This window comes from Rattus norvegicus, chromosome 2, assembly GCF_021556685.1.
Source record: "Rattus norvegicus strain SHRSP/BbbUtx chromosome 2, alternate assembly SHRSP_T2T, whole genome shotgun sequence".
NCBI lineage: Eukaryota > Metazoa > Chordata > Mammalia > Rodentia > Muridae > Rattus > Rattus norvegicus.
The window spans coordinates 246,270,962-246,290,737 of record NC_141535.1 but is presented as its reverse complement, the minus strand read 5'-3'; the positions used below and the strand labels follow the sequence as shown (position 1 = coordinate 246,290,737).

The following is a 19,776-nucleotide window of genomic DNA, read 5'->3' as shown; positions in this document are numbered from 1 at the left end:
CCAGTCTCCTCCTCCCTCTCAAACTTTTCTCCCATCCACCCTTCCTTCATGTCCAATGACAGGTCTTGTTGTATCTTGAACCTACTTTCACCTGTGTAATGACATCATCCTGCACCAGTACAGTGTTGCTTTGGGATCTTTTGTTGTTGTTGTTGCTGCTGTTGCTGCTGCTGCTGCTGTTGCTGCTGTTGCTGCTGTTGCTGTTATTGCTCTCTAGCAGCATAAAACAGTGTACTAATTAGTTAAGTTTGTTTGTGCCCAAGTTCTATCATGTGCTTGCCATGTGGTGAGATTTAGAACACCAAGATTGAGTCCCAGCCATGGGCATATTTTATCCTTTTCTGAAGCCAAACCTGGTTCTGAGCTTCATTTCACTGCCACTAGGGTTTTTGTTGATACCCCTGAATTTGGGTGAACAGAGCTTAGGATGGTTAGTGGGTTCATTGCTAGTGTGCCCTCTGTCATGTAGCAGATGTAGGGAAGGTGTTTATTTTAACAGGCTCTTATTCTAAAACGTGCATGGTCCATATATGGTTTCAGTACGTGTCAAACAACAGAGCTTTGGGTGGCTAAAGTGTCTCTAGGGTTGTGGATATACTGATCTCATTGGGCCATTTACTCTGATGTATTTGTAGCCAATAATCTCAACATTATTATTAAATAAGGAACCTGTAAGGAGCAATGGATGATGAACATCTGTTGTCCTACAGAAAATTAACGTGGTATCCTGCAGTCCATCAGGAAATCCGGCTTCTGGTGTTAATTAACAAGGAAGCTGAGAAAAGGAATTACCAGCTATTCTAACTGTGTGCTTACAGTTGTACTGACCTGAAACTTCATTGTTCATGTCATCTCTTTTGTTTTTAAACGCAGCTGCTAGAATTCATTAATTACTGCTGTAATTTCTCGGGAGGATTCATACCACTCTGTCTTGTCTGAGGGGTGCACTCTTTCTGTGTCCCTCAGTTGAGTTACTTTCAGAATGTAATTATGAAGCCACAAACCGAGGCACAGCACCTTTGTTTTCCAAACACTTCTACAAATGAGCTTTCTTTGCGGAGGTAAAGGAATGAGAGGGTTGGTTTGAAGAAAGGTCCAGCAAAAATTGCTTGTCAGCTGTGAATTCCTCTACCATGAGATATACCAGCTGCATTTCAGAGTGTGGGCTGATAAGTGGGAAGGACTATAACTCTTACTGCAATTTCCAGGTCTTAGCAATTACAATTCAGTGGAAACTACAGGGCCTTTTCTCATAAAAAAAGGTCTTGGTTTTTGAAATGCATAGGATACTTTGTGTGCCTATGTGCATGATGAAGCCTGGGGTATAAGCCAGAGATTTAAAAATAGGATTCCCATATGAAGAAGTGATCAGAAAGGACTCAGAGAGCCAACAGCACAGCGCCTCAATGGCTAACCGGTACAGGCAGAAGGCATGGGCCCTCCACTTCAGACCTTTTTTATGCTCTCTTTGGAGCTACTTATTTGCCTCATTTCCTTCCTTAGCTTCTACTTGTTCCTTTTCAGAGCCCCTTGCTCTCATGCTTTTAACCAGACACATCTCATGTATATCTCTTCTTACCCAGCTGTAATTACATTATAGGGTATCTTGTCTTATTCTCAGCATATAAAACAAATATCCTACTAAAAAAATAGCCTATACTCAACAAAAGTGGGAAATCTGGATAAAATGAACAATTTTCTAGACAGATACCAGGCACCAAAGTTAAATCAGGATCAGATAAAGCATATAAATTGTCCCTTAACTCCTAAAGAAATAGAAGCAGTAATTAAAAGTCTCCCAACCAAAAAAAGCCCAGGGCAAGATGGGTTTAGTTCGGAATTCTATCAGACATTCATAGAAGACCTCATACCAATACTATCCAAACTATTCCACAAAATAGAAACAGAAGGAGCACTACTCATTTTTTCCATGAAGCCACAATTGCGCTTATACCTAAATCATACAAAGACCCAACAAAGAAAGAGAACTGCAGACCAATTTCCTTTATGAATATCAATGCAAAATTACTCAATAAAATTCTGGCAAACTGAATCCAAGAACAAATCAAAACTGCCATCCATCATGATCAAGTAGACTTCAACTCAGGGATGCCAGGATTGTTCAATATAAGGAAATCCATGAACATAATCCACTATATACAGAAACTCAAAAGAAAAAAAAAACGACATGATCATCACATTAGATGCTGAGAAAGCATTTGACAAAAGTCACCAGCCCTTCATGTTAAAAGTCTTGGAAAGATAAGGAATTCAAGGCCCATATTTAAATATAGTAAAAGCAATATACAGCAAACTAGTAGCCAACATCAAACCAAACAGAGAAAAACTTGAAGCAATCCCACTAAAAACAGGGACTAAACAAGGCTGCCCACTCTCCCTACCTATTAAATATAGTACTCAAAGTCCTAGCTAGAGCAATCTGACAACAAAAGGAGGTCAAAAGGATACAAATTGGAAAGGAAGAAGTTAAAATATCACTATTTGCAGATGATATGATAGTAATGATAGTATACTTAAGTTACCCCAAAAATTCTATCAGAGAACTCCCAAACCTGATAAACAACTTCATCAAAGTGGCTGGATATAAAATTAACTCAAATATATCAGTATCCTTCCCCCACTCAAAGGATAAACAGGCTGAGAAAGAAATTAGGGAAATGACACCCTTCACAATAGTCACAAATAATATAAAATACCTTGGCATGACTCTAACCAAGCAAGTGAAAGATTTGTATGACAAGAACTTCAAGACTCTGAAGAAAGAAATTGAAGATGATCTCAGATTTGGAAATATCTCCCATGCTCATGGATTGACAGGATTAATATTGTAAAAAAAAATGGCCATTTTGCCAAAAGCAATCTACAGATTCAATGCAATCACCATTAAAATTCCAACTCAATTCTTCATAGAAATAGAAAGAACAATTTGCAAATTCATTTCATAACACAAAACCCAAGATATCGAAAACTATCCTCAACAATAAACAAACTTCTTGGGGAATCACCATCCCTGACCTTAAGCAGTATTACAGTGCAATAGTGATAAAACCTGGATGGTATTGGTACAGAGACAGGCAGGTAGATCAATGGAATAGAATTGAAGACCCAGAAGTGAACCCACACTCCTATGGTCACTTGATATTTGACAAAGGATCTAAAACCATCCAATGGAAAAAAGATAGTATTTCCAACAAATGGTGCTGGTCCAACTGGAGGTCAGCATGTAGAAGAATGCAAATCTATCCATTCTTTTTTTTTTTTTAAGATTTATTGGTTTTATGTAAGTACAAGGTTGTTGTCTTCAGACACACCAGAAGAGGGCATGGGAACCCATTACAGGTGGTCGTGAGCCACCATGTGGTTGCTGGGATTTGAACTCAGGACCTCTGGAAGAGCAGACAGTGCTCTTAACCACTGAGCAATCTCTCCAGTCCCCAAATCTATCCATTCTTATCACCCTGTACAAAGTTCAAGTCTAAGTGGATCAAGGACCTCCACATAATACCAGATACATCCAAACTAATAGATGAAAAAGTGGGGAAGAATCTCGAACACATGGGCACAAGGGAAAATTCCTTGAACAGAACACCAATGGCTTATGCTCTAAGACCAAGAATTAACTTGATATTCATAAAATTTCATAAAACTGCAAAACTTCAGTAAGGCAAAGGACAACTTAAATAGGACAAAAATGGCAACCAACAGACTGGGAAAAGATCATTACCAATCCTACATCCAATAGAGGGCTAATATCCAATATATACAAAGAGCTCAAGAAGACTCCAGAGAATCAAATAGTCCTATTTAAAAATAGGGTACAGAGCTAAACAAAGAATTCTCAACTGAGAATGGCTGAGAAGCACCTAAAGAAATGTTCAACAACCTCAGTCATCAGGGAAACGCAAATCAAAACAACCCTGAGATTCCACCTCACACCAGTCAGAATGGCTAAGCTCAGAAACTAGGGTGACAACAGGTGCTGGCAAGGATGTGGAGAAAGAACACTTCTCCATTGTTTGTGAGATTACAAGCCGGTACTACCATTCTGGAAATCATTCTGGAGGTTCTTCAGAACCTCCATAGTACTACCTGAGAACCCAGCTATATTAATCCTGAGTATATACCCAAAAGGTGCTCAAATATTTAAGAAGGGCACATGCTCCACTATGTTCATAGCAGCCTTGTTTATAATAGCCAGAAGGTAGAAAGAACCCAGATGTCCCTGGATAGAGGAATAAATACAGAAAAATGTGGTGTGTCTACACAGTGGAGTTCTACTCAGATATTAAAAAATAATGACTTTGTGAAATTCATAGGCAAATGGATGGAACTAGAAAATATCATCCTGAGTGAGATAACCCAATCTCTCTGTCTTTCTCTGTCTCCCTCTGTCTTTCTCTGTCTCCCTCTGTCTCTGTCTCTGTCTCTCTCTCTCTCTCTCTCTCTCTCTCTCTCTCTCTCTCTCACACACACACACACACACACACACACACACACACAAACAGCACACATGGTATGTACTTACTGATAAGTGGATATTAGCCCAAAAGCTCAGATTACCCAAGATACAATCCACAGGCCACATGAAGCTGAAGAAGAAGGACCATCAAAGTGCAGATGCTTCAGTCTTTCTTAGATGATGATTATAAATATTCACAGAAAGAAATATGAAGACAAAGTTAGGAGTAGAGACTGAGGAAAAGGCCCTCCAGAGTCTGTCCCACCTGGGGATCCAGCCCGTATTCAGCCACCAAAACCAGACAATATTGCTGTTGCCAAGAAGTGCATAATGACAGGAGCCTGATATGATAGTCTCCTGAGAGGCTCTGCCAGAGCATGACAAATACAGAGGAGGATGTTCACAGCCAACCATTGAACTGAGAAAGGGGTCCACAATGGAGAGTGAGAGAAAGGATTGAAGGAGCTGAAGGGGTTTGCAACTGTATAAGAATGACAATGACAATCACTTAGAGTTTCCAGGGACTAAACCACCATCCAAAGAGTACACATGGACAGACCCATGACTCTAGCTACATATATAGCAGAGGATGGCCTTGTCAGGCATCAATGGGAGGAAAGGCCCTCGGTCCTGCCAAAGCTTGATGCCCCAGAGTAGGGGAATGTAAGGGTGGGAATGTAAAGGAAGGGGTGTGTGGTTGGGTGGGGGAACACCCTCACAGAAGTAGTGGGAGGGTGGATGGGACAGGGTGTTTACAGAAGGGAAACTGGGAGAGGGGATAACATTTGAAATGTAAATAAAAATATACATTTATAATAATAATAATAATAATAATAATAATAATAATAATTTAAAAATAGGTCTCATCAGGTTACAATTGTGCAAAGGATTGAACCCAGTCATATTCACCTTGTCAAAACCTTCCTTGTGCCTTCACCCTTATTACCTTCCAGCTTCCAGAGAGAGAGGGGAGGAGAGAATGAGAGAAAGGGAAGAGAGAGAGAAAGAGAGAGACAGAGAGAGAGACAGAGAGACAGAGAGAGAGACAGAGAGGAGAGAATCTTACTGCCATTCAAGCATAACACAGGAATATTTAGCTTTGATAACTTCTGCTCCTAAGATGAGTTGAACGTGGGTCAGTCTCACTGCTCTGAGCTATGTGGCACCTCAGTCTCCAGTCATTGCGTTTCTCCATGGGTTCTCATCACATTGAAGTGAAAATTGTCACTATATTAGCATATATAATAAAGTTCACTTAACATACACACAAACACAGATACACACATATAAATGCAAACACACTGATACACAGAGAACTGTGCTCTTAAGCTTTATTTTCACAACTTAAAAATGGTGATTTCTTTGATTTCGTTGGTAGTAATTATTTGTGAAATCACCTTCTTAATCTTAAAGCCAAATTTAATTTTACTGTGGAGTGATAAGGAAAGCTCAGAGAAGGAGAAGCATACTTCTCTGACAGCCTGGAGAAACGATTTTCCGCTTGGGATTTCTAGACAAAGGCTTAATTAGAGCTGTACCAGAGTTTCAAAGGTTATTACAGAAATGTTCAGCAATGACCTAAGTGGAAAACTCCATAGAATGTAGATCACGGCTTCCTGACCATTCTCATTTATGACCTGGTTTTTACCCAAGAAGTTTAAATGCATGCCTGAGCATACAGTAACAGAAAAACACGTATATAACTAAAACATATATTCATAGTATATTATGAATCAATGTATTTCAAAACCATTATTTGACATACATACAACTTTGTCATTAATTGAAGACAAGACAAATTTTTACACTAATTAAGTGAATACACTTGTTTGTCTAACGTGATATGATTAAGAGATATGGTTTGATGCTTATGTCCTGGAAGTGGTAGGTAAATATTAAAAGTCCCATTTGCTGTTAAAAATTATGGTTCTGGGTGTATTCGTAGTAAAACATTGCAAAGAACAACGTATAGTAGCTTCCAGCTCGATCTGAAAATACCTCAGTGTTCATTGCTGTTGTGAGGTGTGATGTCACACACATGGAAAGAACATACATGCTTAGAGGGCAAGCTCCAGGGAACGTGTATGTCACAGGTGAGCCCTGACACAACTCTGTTCATTCACCTGTTTGCTTTTCACTTTATTTTTGGTTTCTGCATGTCCAGAAACCTTTTGCTAGTGCCAATGGTTTTGTGACCACCACATTCAGCTTTGTGACCTGTGGAGATGACAAGTCCACAGTTTCAGAAGCTTGGATTGAATGTTCACATATGTGTAGATCTCAAGGAAGACTGTTTTTAAGAGGAAAATCTACAGAGAATACAACCAAAGGGAGTTTTTTTAGTAAGTACAAACTGTATGGCTCCATCTAAACTGCTCTCCTGCTAACATATGTCTCCCATTAGACACAGTTAGCATCTTTAACTCACACATATTGTTGTTCATTACTTTACAAACCTGAGAATGAGGCTCAAGTCTTTATTGTGTGGTTGTTTGCAACAACAGCATCCCGTTCTGGGTACATGAGCTTCCCCGAGAAAACGAGAATCAGCTGGAACAGAAGAGACAACACTACATGTTTTGTTTCTTACTTTGGAAATTCATGATGGAGGTTATGCTGTGTCTACCTGGGCTATCTCACCTCACAGGTGTCTTCTTGAACGATTGTCCTTTATTGGCATATTTTCTTGTCTTCCCCACCCCCAGCTCTACCACTCTTGACTGTGCTTCCCACCCCTTCTCTTTACTATATTTAGATGTTGGAATTAGATATTATAAATGTCTGTCTTAGTCAGGGCTTCTACAGCTGCAATAAAGCGCCACAGTCAGAAAGCAAGTTGGGGAGGAAAGGGTTTATGCAACTTACACCTCCACATCGCTGTTCATCAGCAAAGGAAGTCAGGACAGGAACTCAAGCAGGTCAGGAAGCAGGAGGCCAGAGCTATTCAGAGGCCATATATAATCCATTATATTATTTTCACTAAAATTTATTCTCCAGTTCCAGGCCAGCAATTGTCAAGCTCATTCTATGGTCTCCCCATTCATGTGGCCCTAATTTCTAGCCCTTTCCTTATCGGGGTCCAGAGATGTGGCTATGAACTTTGTACTGACTGTGTGTGTCAACTTGATACAAGCTAGAGTCATCAGGGAAGAAGGACTCTCAGTTGAGGTAATGCCTCCATGAGATGCAGCTGGATGGCATTTCTCAATTGGTGATTAATGAGGGAGGGGCCGGCCCATTGTGTGTGGGGCCATCTCTGGGCTGGTGGTCATCAATTCTATAAGAAAACATGCTGGACAAACCAGAAGAAGCAAGCCAGTAAGCAGCACCTTCCATGGCCTCTGAATAGCTCCTGCCTCCAGGTTCCTGCCCTGCTTGAGTTCCTGTCCTGACTTCCTTGGTTTATGAACAATATGTAGGAGGGTGAGTTCAATAAAACCTTTCCTCCCCAACTTGCTCTTTGATCATGGGGTTTTGTTGCAGCAATAGAAATGCTGTCTAAGACAGACATTTAGAATGACCTTTTTTTCTTTCCTCTTATTTTCTTTTTTTCCTCTCTCTCCCCCTCTTTCCCTCCTCTTCTATTCTTTAACCAGTGAAATTAGGGCCTTGTGTACAATAGGAAAGCACTCTACCACTGAGTTATATTCCAAGCTTGATAATATTCCTTTAATAAAATATTTCTTTTTGTGATCTATGACTTTCTCATAAGAAACATGCTCTTGTCTGCAGGCCTCTCACCTCAGCTTTTATCTGCCCATGGCCAGTTTCTTCACAGTAATTCAACCACGTGTGAACAGTGGGTCAAATCTGTTGTGAGGTGTAGCATGGTACTCACCTAGGTTTCGAAGCTAATTCCATTGGTGGATTTTAGGCAAGTAGGATTCTTGACACTGGGTGTCTTGTGGATGGAAAGATGTTATCAGAAGCAATCTGCTGCTCAAGCCATGAGGGGTTGAGACATTAAAGGACAAAGTAAGGCAGGTTGCACGTAGCTGTTCTATGGGGACGTAAGACCTCCAGGAGGTGATGTATAACAGCAGGTGTCTGATCTCCTTCTACCTGGGGATAGTTGGAACATTAGAAACAGTATCCAGATGCAACTAAAGTACATCTGTAGCATGATGAAGTCAAACCTGCTCTAAATGCATCCCAAGGAACCCTAAAGCCATGCAAGACACTGGTGGACAGAAGGCCTCCTGTCCAGAAATGGCAATTAGTCCTCTGACAGAATTTTCCAGGGAACTCTACCCAATATGGTAAATTCCAAGACCAGATTTCTGTGTGCTGAGGATAGAATCAGAGGTAAGGACATGTTAGCAACTCTCAATTTTATGAGAGAGAGAGAGATAACTTGCAGGTGCAGTGAAAAAAACCTGTCACTAAATATTAGAACTAGACAAAGAAGGAATCAAAATCAACTGATTTAATGATGTTTGAAATTAGTTTGAACTAAGGAGGCCCAGACTTTGAAACACATTTCCTCCCGAAAGCCTTGCAGATATGGATTTTCCATCAAAGACCCAGCTCCTGATTTTTCTTCCTCTCAGTAGTAATGGTCAGATATATACCACAAAGCTGTCCAGATTTCAAGCAAATCACAGTTCTGAGTTTGAAGAGAACTTCAAAGAAGTAACTGGAAATGAACTATCACTTAAGCAAGAAAGTCCTAACTTCAAATATTCGTAGATGTAAGACAACCAGATTGTGTTTTGGTCACTGAGGCTGAGACTAATTGGCATTTTCTATAACCAAGAATTTACCTTGTTCTTTTTCTCCTTCGTGGAGTGTCTACTTCCTCTCTGTATTATCATATCTTCCTGGCTTCACCCCCACCACCTGATTACCAGAAAACAGAAGAGAAACTAAGTAGCCCAATGGATTCTGTAATGTGAGGCAGAATGTGAAAGTGCACATTTAATCCCAGGCCAAAGAAAGGGCTTGCTAGGGCCTCTGCAGGGCCACCCCAGAAAACAAACTGATCTACAGAGGATAATTTGCATCACAATTGTTCTCCTCTCAAAACATAGAGTTCTGATCCAATTTCTGTGCTAATAAACTAGCTACCTAATGAGAGGCACTTTATGGTCCTTCTCTTTCTGTTATTTGGAGGCGCGCTTACCACTTTACATTTTAATTATATCTCTGTAGACTACACAAAATTACTCTAATACAGCTCACAGACTGAAGTATCTACAGACAGACTGTTCCAGAGCCATATGATAACATTTGTTTCTAGTTGACTATTTTGTATGAAGTTTAATTACGATACTCTGAGAAAAAAAAGTTAAGACACTATTCTCTGAAAAATTTGAGATAGCAGAATATATGCTCTTTAATTACTTTTATGAGACAGAGTCGGACCCTGTTGGCGAGGAAGGCCTTGAATTTGTGGTGATTCCTCTGTTCCATACTCCTGAGTGAGTGCAGATCCGGGAGAATATAACACCACACCGAGACAGCCCAGGAAAATTCCTTTGAGATAAAGTACATGATACTTTAAAGCCCAGTGATAAATTCTGTCATAAGTAAAACACTTGTTCTACTTATTGCTGAAGGTTGATTTCAAATAAAAGTCTACTAGGCATCGTATGAATTGTATTGTTCAACATTCTTAAAAGTTATTTTTTCTTTTTTTCCGAGCTGGGGACAAAACCTAGGGCCTTGCGCTCGCTAGGCAAGCGCTCTACCGCTGAGCTAAATTCCCAAACCCCTTGTTCAACATTCTTAATATACAAGCAGTTGTCATTGTCTACATTTAAACCCCCCATGTATGATTAACTCCCCTTCTACGTGATAGCTGGCATAACTTCCCCTTTTCTCTTTGATTAGAAATTGAGGCCCCCCCCATGTCTATATTTGTCATAAATCAGCAAATTTCTTCTATAGTCGAAGATAGAATGTAAATATGGTACACCATGGGACTCCTTGTACTAAGAAGAGTAGGAAGCAGGTTTATAAATGGTTTCCTGCTCTGGGTAGAGGAAACGTGGGTAAAATTGCTTTCTTAAACATCTATATTGTGTTAGCCTGACGGGTGGACATGTTTGCACACCAAATATTCCTTATTCCCATGAGTCCTATGAAAGAGTCTGCCTAGAATGACACTGGAAACTGTAACATTGAATAATTTTATATACCTGAAAACCTAGGATTCCCACAGACAGTGCTTTCAATGGTTAAGTATTTCCTTAAATTTAAAAATAAGCTATTAAAAGCCTAAAGTTCAGTAAGGACTCCATGTGGTTTCATTAAAGCTTAGATTTTGACAGATTATCAGAAGACCAGTATTTCATAATTAATGGATACTCGGCCCAAGATCGACCTTCTCCGTGGCTGGGTGAGTGCAAATTTGGTAGGGAGGAAATCTACTTTTGACTATTTATCTTTCTAGAAGGAAAGTAAATTATGGGACCATGTCAAAGAAATTGGCTCTGAATGTTAATATTTGAAAGTTCTTTTACAACAAAAAAATTCATGGAATCCACTTTGTTTTATTCTATATTTAAAATAACAGCAAATTTAAAAGCCTCATCTCCCTACCTGTTTAACAGTCTTGTTTGAGAGTTTCTGAGATTGAACTTGCAATCACTGGAAGCCTCAGGTACCACACGCCTCATATTAATGACTCTGACATTCATTTCCAAGCCAATCTATAGAGCCTTACAGACAGGTGGCTTCTTCCAACCTGGGTTGAGCCATTTGGCCCCTTTTCTTAGTGCTAATGAGATCCTGATCACAGAGGCAGCCTGAAGGAAGTACAATTTGAAGTCAGACAGATGTAGATTTGTATTCTGCCTCTCCTTCATACAGGTTAGTTGACCATAAGTATGTCACATGGTCACTCCCAAGGTTCCATTTTCTTCATTTCAAAATGGGAGATAAGTACTTGTGTTTCTGTTGGTGGTAAAAATGCATCAGATGCTAAGATCTTTGAAAAGCTTAGTGCCTGACATGTAACCTTCTGCCAGTAAAGGTTATAAGTTTGACATTTATTAGGCAAAAAGTCAATGCCCATACTGGTTCTACTGACCACCAACTTAAAATATCTAAACATCAAAGCTCAGTTCTGAAAACATCTACAAAGTGAAGCATCTGCTTATATTTTTGGACCTGCACAGATTTCCAGATTTCCAGAATCAGCCTCTTCCCCTTCAAGTGTGACTCTCAGACTTAGTTCTATTCTGACAGTGAACCTATAAACTGTGATGGATGGCACAGGAGTCATCTATGTCACCACTGACCAGGAGGCAGAGCCTGAGACAGAAAGTGGCCAAGGACAACGTTACCCTCAAAGCTCATATGATGAATAAATGAATGAATAAGCTCCTTAGAGACCCCCAAGTAAGGCTTGGGCTTGAAAAGGCAGAGTCATCTCATTCCTGACACCAAACTGACCTGTGACCCTCAGGCATTTCTTGATTCCTCCATTTCTCAATGACTTCCATTTTAAAATCTAAGGTTGTGACTGGAAATGGCCATGGTCCACACAGCTCTGAGGATCTCTGGTTCATGTACATAAGAAGCTTGTTTGTTGGAACAGAGCAGGACTTAGGAACCAAGCCATCTGAATTCTCCAGACCAAGATCCTGTTTCCCATCTAATACACTTTTGAAAGCTTTCTCAAATGTGTATCAGCTAAAACCTAGCTCATACATTAGAAAAACCCTCATTGATACCAAATATACTTTAAGGAATGAATGCAACGCTGTCCATAGGGGAAATAGCTGAGGTCAGTCTCTGTTGAAAGAGACCTGGAAAGTCACCAGGCTTGACCTTAGAAGATAGATGAACACAACACTCAAGTAAGCCACTTGTGTGCATCAAGTAAAGACAGAGAAAATGGAGAAGGAATGAACAAACCCAATTCTGTTCTCTACTTGTTCGCCTATGGGGAAGACACACATTTGTAAACATTTCATTTCTCCCTTCTCTACAAGCATAGACAACAGTTAGAACCCACTCTTATTAACACAGAGAAGATAATATGTATTAGGTACTTTTGTGTCATGACAAAATACCCAAGCAAGCAAGGAAGAAACCAAAATAGTCAAAACCAACAAAACAAAGCAAGACAAACAAACAAACAAAAAGCAGAACAAAACAAATGTACAAACATAAAGGAAGGGTGGTTTATGACTTATTGTTCATTTGGGCTCTTGTTTTCTAAGTGTTAAGACTATGACTTTTAAAGGGCCACATGATTAGACAGGACTTTATGGTGGACAGACTCTATGGAAAGGCCTGTTTATGACAGCATCAACCATGACAAAGAAAGCAAGACAGAAAGTGATGCCCCCATCACCTTCATTCATCCTTACCACATAAGTTTACAAAGCCTCTCCAAACAGTAGCACATTCTAGGCATCAGCTTTAAAATCACGAGCCTACACAGGACATATGTGTATGGACCATAGCACAAGAGAACATGCAAAATAAACTTTGCCTTAACAAGCAGAGAAGGTCTAGTTTCATGCAAGCAGATGGCAACAAAAAGGACACTAAGGACGCCTTAGTCTTAGTGGCACTTTATCTGGGGTTTAAACCTTCTGTAGATAGGACTGAGGGCAATGTGAGAACAAAGCTAAGAAAGGAAACTGGTAATTGTTACATTATATAGATTAGAGGGTTTGGAGACATGCCAGGTAGGAAGGATATATCAGGTTTTACAAGGTTGTTCAGCAAATCAAGGTATTTATGGCCAAACATGATGACCTAAATTCAATCTCTAGGTCCTACATTGGGAAAGTTGTCCTTGGACCTACATGTGCATTTTGTGGCACGTGCGCACGCACACACACACACACACACAGAGGCAGAGAGAGAGAGAGAGAGAGAGAGAGAGAGAGAGAGAGAGAGAGAGAGAGAGAGAGAGAGTAAAACAAACAAGTGCTGAGAAAGAGCTTTAACGTTATGAAAGTGCTGGAGTTTGTTTTCTAGGTAAGAGGGGAAGGATGTGGAAGGAGAGAGTTTCAGAATGGACATCCAGATCAGGAGCTGTTCATGGTCCTGACTGGCTGCCCTCGGAGAGGTCTGTAACAGTGCCTCTTTCTCATCCAGGCTGCAGAAGTGCTGCTGCAACATGGGGCCAACGTGAATGTTCAAGATGCCGTCTTCTTCACCCCACTGCACATTGCAGCCTACTATGGGCACGAGCAGGTAGGTATGAAGTGGGAGCTTCAATATCATGTAATATTCCCATCAGTTCCATCCTTAAGAGCTTGCAGATCCATATAAACACTGCAGTGATTATGTCGATCATTGACACTGTCTTAGTGCAGAGAGGAGACAGCAGAGTATGCATTGGTGGTTTGCAACAATGAGAATCCACAAGCCTGAATTTGGCAAAAGAAGCTTTCCCGGGCTTATAGCTATCTGTAGCTTATATAGTTCCTCTAATCTCCATTCCTTATGGAAAGATATTCATGATTTGGACTTTCCAGGGATGGCTTTACAAAGAAATAGAGTTGCTTGGGTGTTGTGTAGTCCACGGCACTCCTGAGTTGCTAATGGAGTAGGCACAAGACATATCGCAAAGGCCCTCCCAGCAGCTCTCTGGAACAGGTCTCTTAAAGAAAGGTTATTTCTCGTTTCTGTTCTAGGGGATGTTGGGGGTCTGGAAAGAATTCCTGAAAGTTAAGTTGTCTCCAGCTCTGAGCCTGTGACTTGCCTTGAAGAGGAACTTGAGGTTGTGATTGGGCTTGGAGTTTTCAGCAGATAATCTCAGATTTGATATCAGGCCTGATGTCTCTCCAGGGTCTGTCTGTATGGAGGGAAAGGAAATGAGAGTTTGCTGTGGACCAAAATATATGGGGATAAAAAGTCAGAGTCACATGGGTAAGGACTGAGAATATCAGAATGTCCTGGTACTCTTGCAAATAGGGAACTACAGTCATGGGGGAACACCGCTGTTCAGAAAATCTAATTTAGGTGTCATTTGTCCCCAGTTCCCAACACTATATTCAAAGCCCAACAGAGCTGGTAGCATGTCAGTCGGATGGCTGAGTACAGAAGAACTGGAGTGTATACCAGGCTGGCCAGTCTGCAGCCCTGTGCTCTCTCTGCCAGGCCATAAGCCCACTTCTCAGTGAGCCCATGCAGAGAACCATGAAGCCAAGGCAATTTAACTAAACGGTGAAGTCAGAATTCAAAACAATGTGTTCCAACTTCAAAGTCTATTGATTTTCCATCTCTACATAGCAAAAGACAAACAATACCTGTGCTGATTTCAAACACTGCCCCTTAGCTATTTTGGAAAACAATACGAAAAGACCCAAAGACAACTCAGAAGCACAAAAGTAAGTACATAACCGTGTAAAACAGTCCTTCCTGTGTGTGTTCTTTATTTTCTTGTTGGCTTTCCACAGCTGTCATGCCACAGTACTCCCTAAGGATCTAACTATATCTTCCTATATTCTGTGCTGCTCTGGTCACCATATCTTTGTATCCCTGTGAGCTGGCATATGCTTTCACTCTTTTGGCTCTGTGAAGTGGGACCCACAGATTATGAAACTTGGCAGTGCACTGATGTGCTACTCAGAGTGTACACAGGTGCCTGGTGAGCCAGGCACTGGTCACAGTATATGTGCAGGCTCCAAAAGTCTGGTGATGGGAACGCGCCATCCTTCCTGGAGTTAGGCAGGAGCAGGAGGTGCGGTGTGCATGCTGTTTGCAAAGTCATCAACTTTGCTGATTGACCTCACAACCAACAGAGAGATAAAGAGCCTCTATACGTGTTGGTGAAGAGCTAAATTTGCTTGCTTTCCATGAAAATATAGTCACAGCTATACAAATTATGCTAAAATGGGGATGGCCCTTTTATGATAAGGGACTCACTTTCTGAGTGAAGACGGCGAACCAGTAATTTATGGAAACTGTTGTCATTTGCTAAAATATGCTGACAAGGAGAGTGGCAAATTTAGATTGGCACACCCTGTTTCTTGTCTTAGCCACTAAATTTTAAGTGGAAGATGAGGTGCTTATAGCAAGCACAGTATTTCCTAAATATGTAATAATAGCACTTAATAGACAATCGAGTTCCTGGAGAGTTTAAATCTGTTATAAACTCACAGGGACATTAGGAGTGGGCAGATCTGCTTAGGTGGCAAGGTTCTGATGGTCAGGAGGTAAGTGCAGATTAGCCAACAGAGGGGTAAAATGCATACATTTCTTGTTCGTGGTGCCATTTCTGTAGATAGATATTAAGGGCTAAGTACTTTTCTGAGCACTTTACAAGTGCTAACTTACTAAACCCTCACAGCATCTCCAAGAGATAGAGCCATTATTGCTTCCACTTTAACATAAAGAAACTGAGGTCTGAACACATTGGCTCATTGGATAACAGTGACATAGCTAAGATATTGGAGCTGGGCCCCAATGTCCCTGTCCCTGCTTGAACCTAGTACACTCAAGAGGAAGCCCTTTCACCATCTGCCACTAGGATAACACGCGGTTAAGAACTTGTATCGAATGTGTATTGTATTATTCTGCTATATGTCAGCCATTGTGCTTGGCACAGTAAATATATCACTGCCTCTGGTCCTCACCACAACCTGTGAGTTAAGTCTGACCACGATTTCTACTTTATGTCAAAGGCACTTGGGGTACAATTAATAAAATTGGTTTGGGATGTATATCTCATTAATAAGGCACTTGTCTAGAAAGTGTGAGGTTCTGAGCTCTAAGTCTAGCTCTGAAACATCAGAAGTTGGTTAGTTAACTGTTCATCTCAAGATCTCAGAGTCTAAGTAGGTCAAAGTATGGTTCTGTCCCTATCCTGTCTCCTGGATCTTAACTCCCAGTCACTGTGTGACTCTCTCCCGGCTACTTTTAAGTGTCAACTTGACACACTCTAGAATCAGCTGGGAAGGGAGTTTCAATGAAGGATAGTCTACAAAAAGTTGGCCTGTGGCCCTGCCTGTGGAAGATTGCCTTAATTGTTAATTGAAATGTGAAATTGCCACTGCGGGTGGTACCATTCCCTAGGGAGGAGTCCCAGAATGAAATTGCTTAACTGTTGAACTTCTTTTCAATGATATAATCGATTCATTTCTGTTTTTCACCAGCTGGGCTAGAATTTTCTGTTATTTTTGGTGAGAGTAACCCAAGAGATAGCTTAGGTGTTTTAAGCAGTCAAAAGTTCTATACTGTGTTTTGGGTTTGAGGAGAGGTTGAGACAGGGCTAGCCATGGTCTCACTCTATATTTGAGGATGACTTTAAACTCCTGGTCCTCCAAACTCTACCTCCTGCTCCTTCAGTGGCTCATGTTGTAGGCATGCACCACCAGACACACACTGATTATTTTTCCCCATAATAAATTCCAATGATGGCTTCCTCTAGGTAACCAGTGTCCTTTTGAAGTTTGGTGCTGATGTCAATGTAAGCGGTGAAGTTGGGGACAGGCCTCTGCACCTGGCCTCTGCAAAGGGCTTCTACAACATTGTGAAACTCCTGGTAGAAGAAGGGAGCAAAGCAGATGGTAAGGCTGCACCTGACTCCTCTGTGTCATGTTTGCAGTGTCTTTCTTTTCCTCAGTAGGAGACAGGCCGAAGCTGGCTACCCCGGCAGACGTGTGCTAATGTGTTTCACAAATCATAATTCGTTTCCATAAGTCTACTGGTTGAACTCAAGTGAGAATGTTTCTTTATACACATCAGCTCAGTTTCCCATACACTGAGCACTCTGGGAAGAAAGTTGTGCATAGACTAATCTGGTTTGTTCCTATTCACCTGTCCTTTACTTCATTGGAGGTATAATTTACATATGGGACTCTGGTGTCTTGTCCTATTACTCTGACAGAGTCCCTTGATATGAGGTCTTTCTCTGAACCTAAATCTGGCAGCTGGGAGACACCAGCAATCCTCCTACCTCTGTCTCCAACAGAGGGGTGGTTACTGCTACTCTTACCCAGCTTTTTACGTGGATGCTGGGTATTTGAACTCAAGTCAAGCATTGCCAAGAAGTGCTTTTACTCAGGTAGCCATTTTCTATCTCCATATTTTGCTCACAAGTTTAATTTTTCCACTTACCCGCACTACTGCAGCAAGTAGAGTCTTCTCTTTCTTTCTTTTTTTTTCTTTTTTCTTTTCAGAGCTGGGGACTGAACCCAGGGCCTTGCAGTTGCCAGGCAAGCGCTCTACCACTGAGCTAAATCCCCAACCCCGAGTCTTCTCTTTCAAACTACAGAAGGCTCCAGATATCCCACCATTTCTGCTTCCATCATTTTCCTGGCTGCAGTTCAATATTTCTGCCATTTTGCTGCTATGGAAGTCCTTTGGTTAGCTGGTACATTGGTCTGTCTTGGATACATATACAGATGTGGAATTTCTAGACCCAAGAGTATGAATATGTCTAAATACATAGATATTCCCAGACGTTTGTACTCCCAAGACATTCCTAATGTTTTCCAGTCTTCTGGCAATGTACCCCATCCCCTTCCTACAGCCTTCCCAGCAATTGGTGCTCTACTGTCATATTAAAACTTGATAGGCATAAAGGCTATGTGTCTTCAACTTAGTCATTTTTATTTTAGTTTTTAATTTATTTAATTATTAAATAAATGTCTGAAAATTGCTTGAAAGTAGCATTAAAGAAGAAGACTTCCTCCTAGACTTTTATTTTTGACACAGTTTCACTGAGAGCTACATCTAGCCATAAAATCATCTCAGGCATATCCAGCCGCCTCCCACTGGCCCCCTAGAGAACTAATTAAATGTCTATCAGTGATAGCTGCTGCCCTTTGCAACAAAAATGATGCATAGTCCCAAAAGGACACGGTTGTCAGGCCTATGGAGCTTCGGTCCAAGATTCAAATTGGTAATCACTTACTAAAGCTAATCAAAGCTTGCATCCATTGGTAAAGAAGCCCAACGAGTGACTCATAGACACCCCAGTAAGTGGAACAACTTATAGTTCATTGAATCAGCCTCTTCTAATGCAGAAGTTGAAGAAGTCCTTTGCATTGTCTATGGGCCATCATACAACGACTTGGGCATCTAAATGATAGTCTTGTCACAAACACCATGCATTGTCAGGACAAAGCAAGGTGTGGACCTCATTTAAGTCCTGGGTAGTCATTCATTCTTTCAGCTTAGGCACATCTCTGGGAAGCCCAGCAACATGTTCGCATTTATGAAATGACCTCGCTCTTCTGGGGGACCAGGAAGTACATTGCTCCTCCATCTCTTTATCTACCCCATCCCCAGCCTTTTATTCTCCTGCACAACTCCAAAGCCTGGTAGTATCAAACAGGTGCCGCTTATGATCAGCACACCTCCACAATCAAAGGACTCTTCTGCAAACGGCACTGAGATTCGTGCAGCCCCATCCTCCCCTGTGTGCCTTGGCTGCACAGTATAATTTCTAGCATTTTCTTTCTGACTCACACAAGTGCTACATTCTTCCTACTCGATCATTTAAAATTAAAAATAATCCAGCATGACCCAAGCTCTTGAGTATTCTCATTTCCTTCTAGTACACTTGATATGAAGCCCGCTTTGCACTTCAGTGGGTTGCCAGAAACACGGCAAACCCTGCCCCGAGTGACAGATAGCACAAGACCCACCATTGGCGACCTCACCTTTTCCAAAATGCAGCTGCCCCTCAAGATGATTTATCACAACTCTAGGCTTTCCTCATGGCAAATGGGCAGAAGAGGAAGATTGAGTGAAGGACCCCAGAAGATGTACAATTTGCAGTCTAGTATTTACAGTATGTTTCCATGGAAATGGAATGCCACAAATAAGAATATTTTTTTGGGTTACAAAATTGCCCAAAATGTGATTCGGAAGGCAGGCTCTTCAGTTCAGTGCATTTAAGGAACTTGGCCTATTCAGTCAGGTGTTTCAAGTCTCTGCTCTGCTTCAGTGTAGCTCTTGGGGCAAGAGAGAGAGAAAAAAATAAATCCTCATGTCAAGAAGTTGAAGATGCTGAGATGGTCCTTAAAACTTTTCAACAAATGTGAAAATGGGAACTTTCTAATTCGACATTCATTAACATTTGCTAGCTCATTGTTAAACACTGAGGTTCTTTCATATAAGGCCCCCTTTAACATGCCACAGGCTACTGCAGAACTCTCTAAATATATGTCAAGATGGGGACTGGAAAGGAGGCTCAGTAACTAAATGCATGTACTGCCCACTCAGAAGACCTGAGCTCGACTGCCAGCTCCCACCTCAGAGGACTTTGAACACTTGTCATTCTGCCACCCTTCCATCCATGGCACCTACACACATGCACACATACACGGAAACACATGCAACCCACACACAAATACACATAACTGCAGTTTAATATA

General features: G+C 41.1%; 1 protein-coding gene across 3 annotated transcripts in view; it reads left to right on the top strand.

Annotated features, from left to right (window-relative positions):
- Positions 1–19,776, top strand: part of Tnni3k (TNNI3 interacting kinase) — a 267,980-nt gene that overhangs the window by 58,850 nt on the left and 189,354 nt on the right. For 2 of the 3 annotated variants that reach the window (XM_087620881.1, NM_181769.1), the window contains 2 exon segments: positions 13,541–13,639; positions 16,821–16,959. In XM_087620881.1, the coding sequence (XP_087477007.1) occupies positions 13,541–13,639; positions 16,821–16,959 (238 nt within the window). 3 annotated transcript variants of the gene reach the window in all.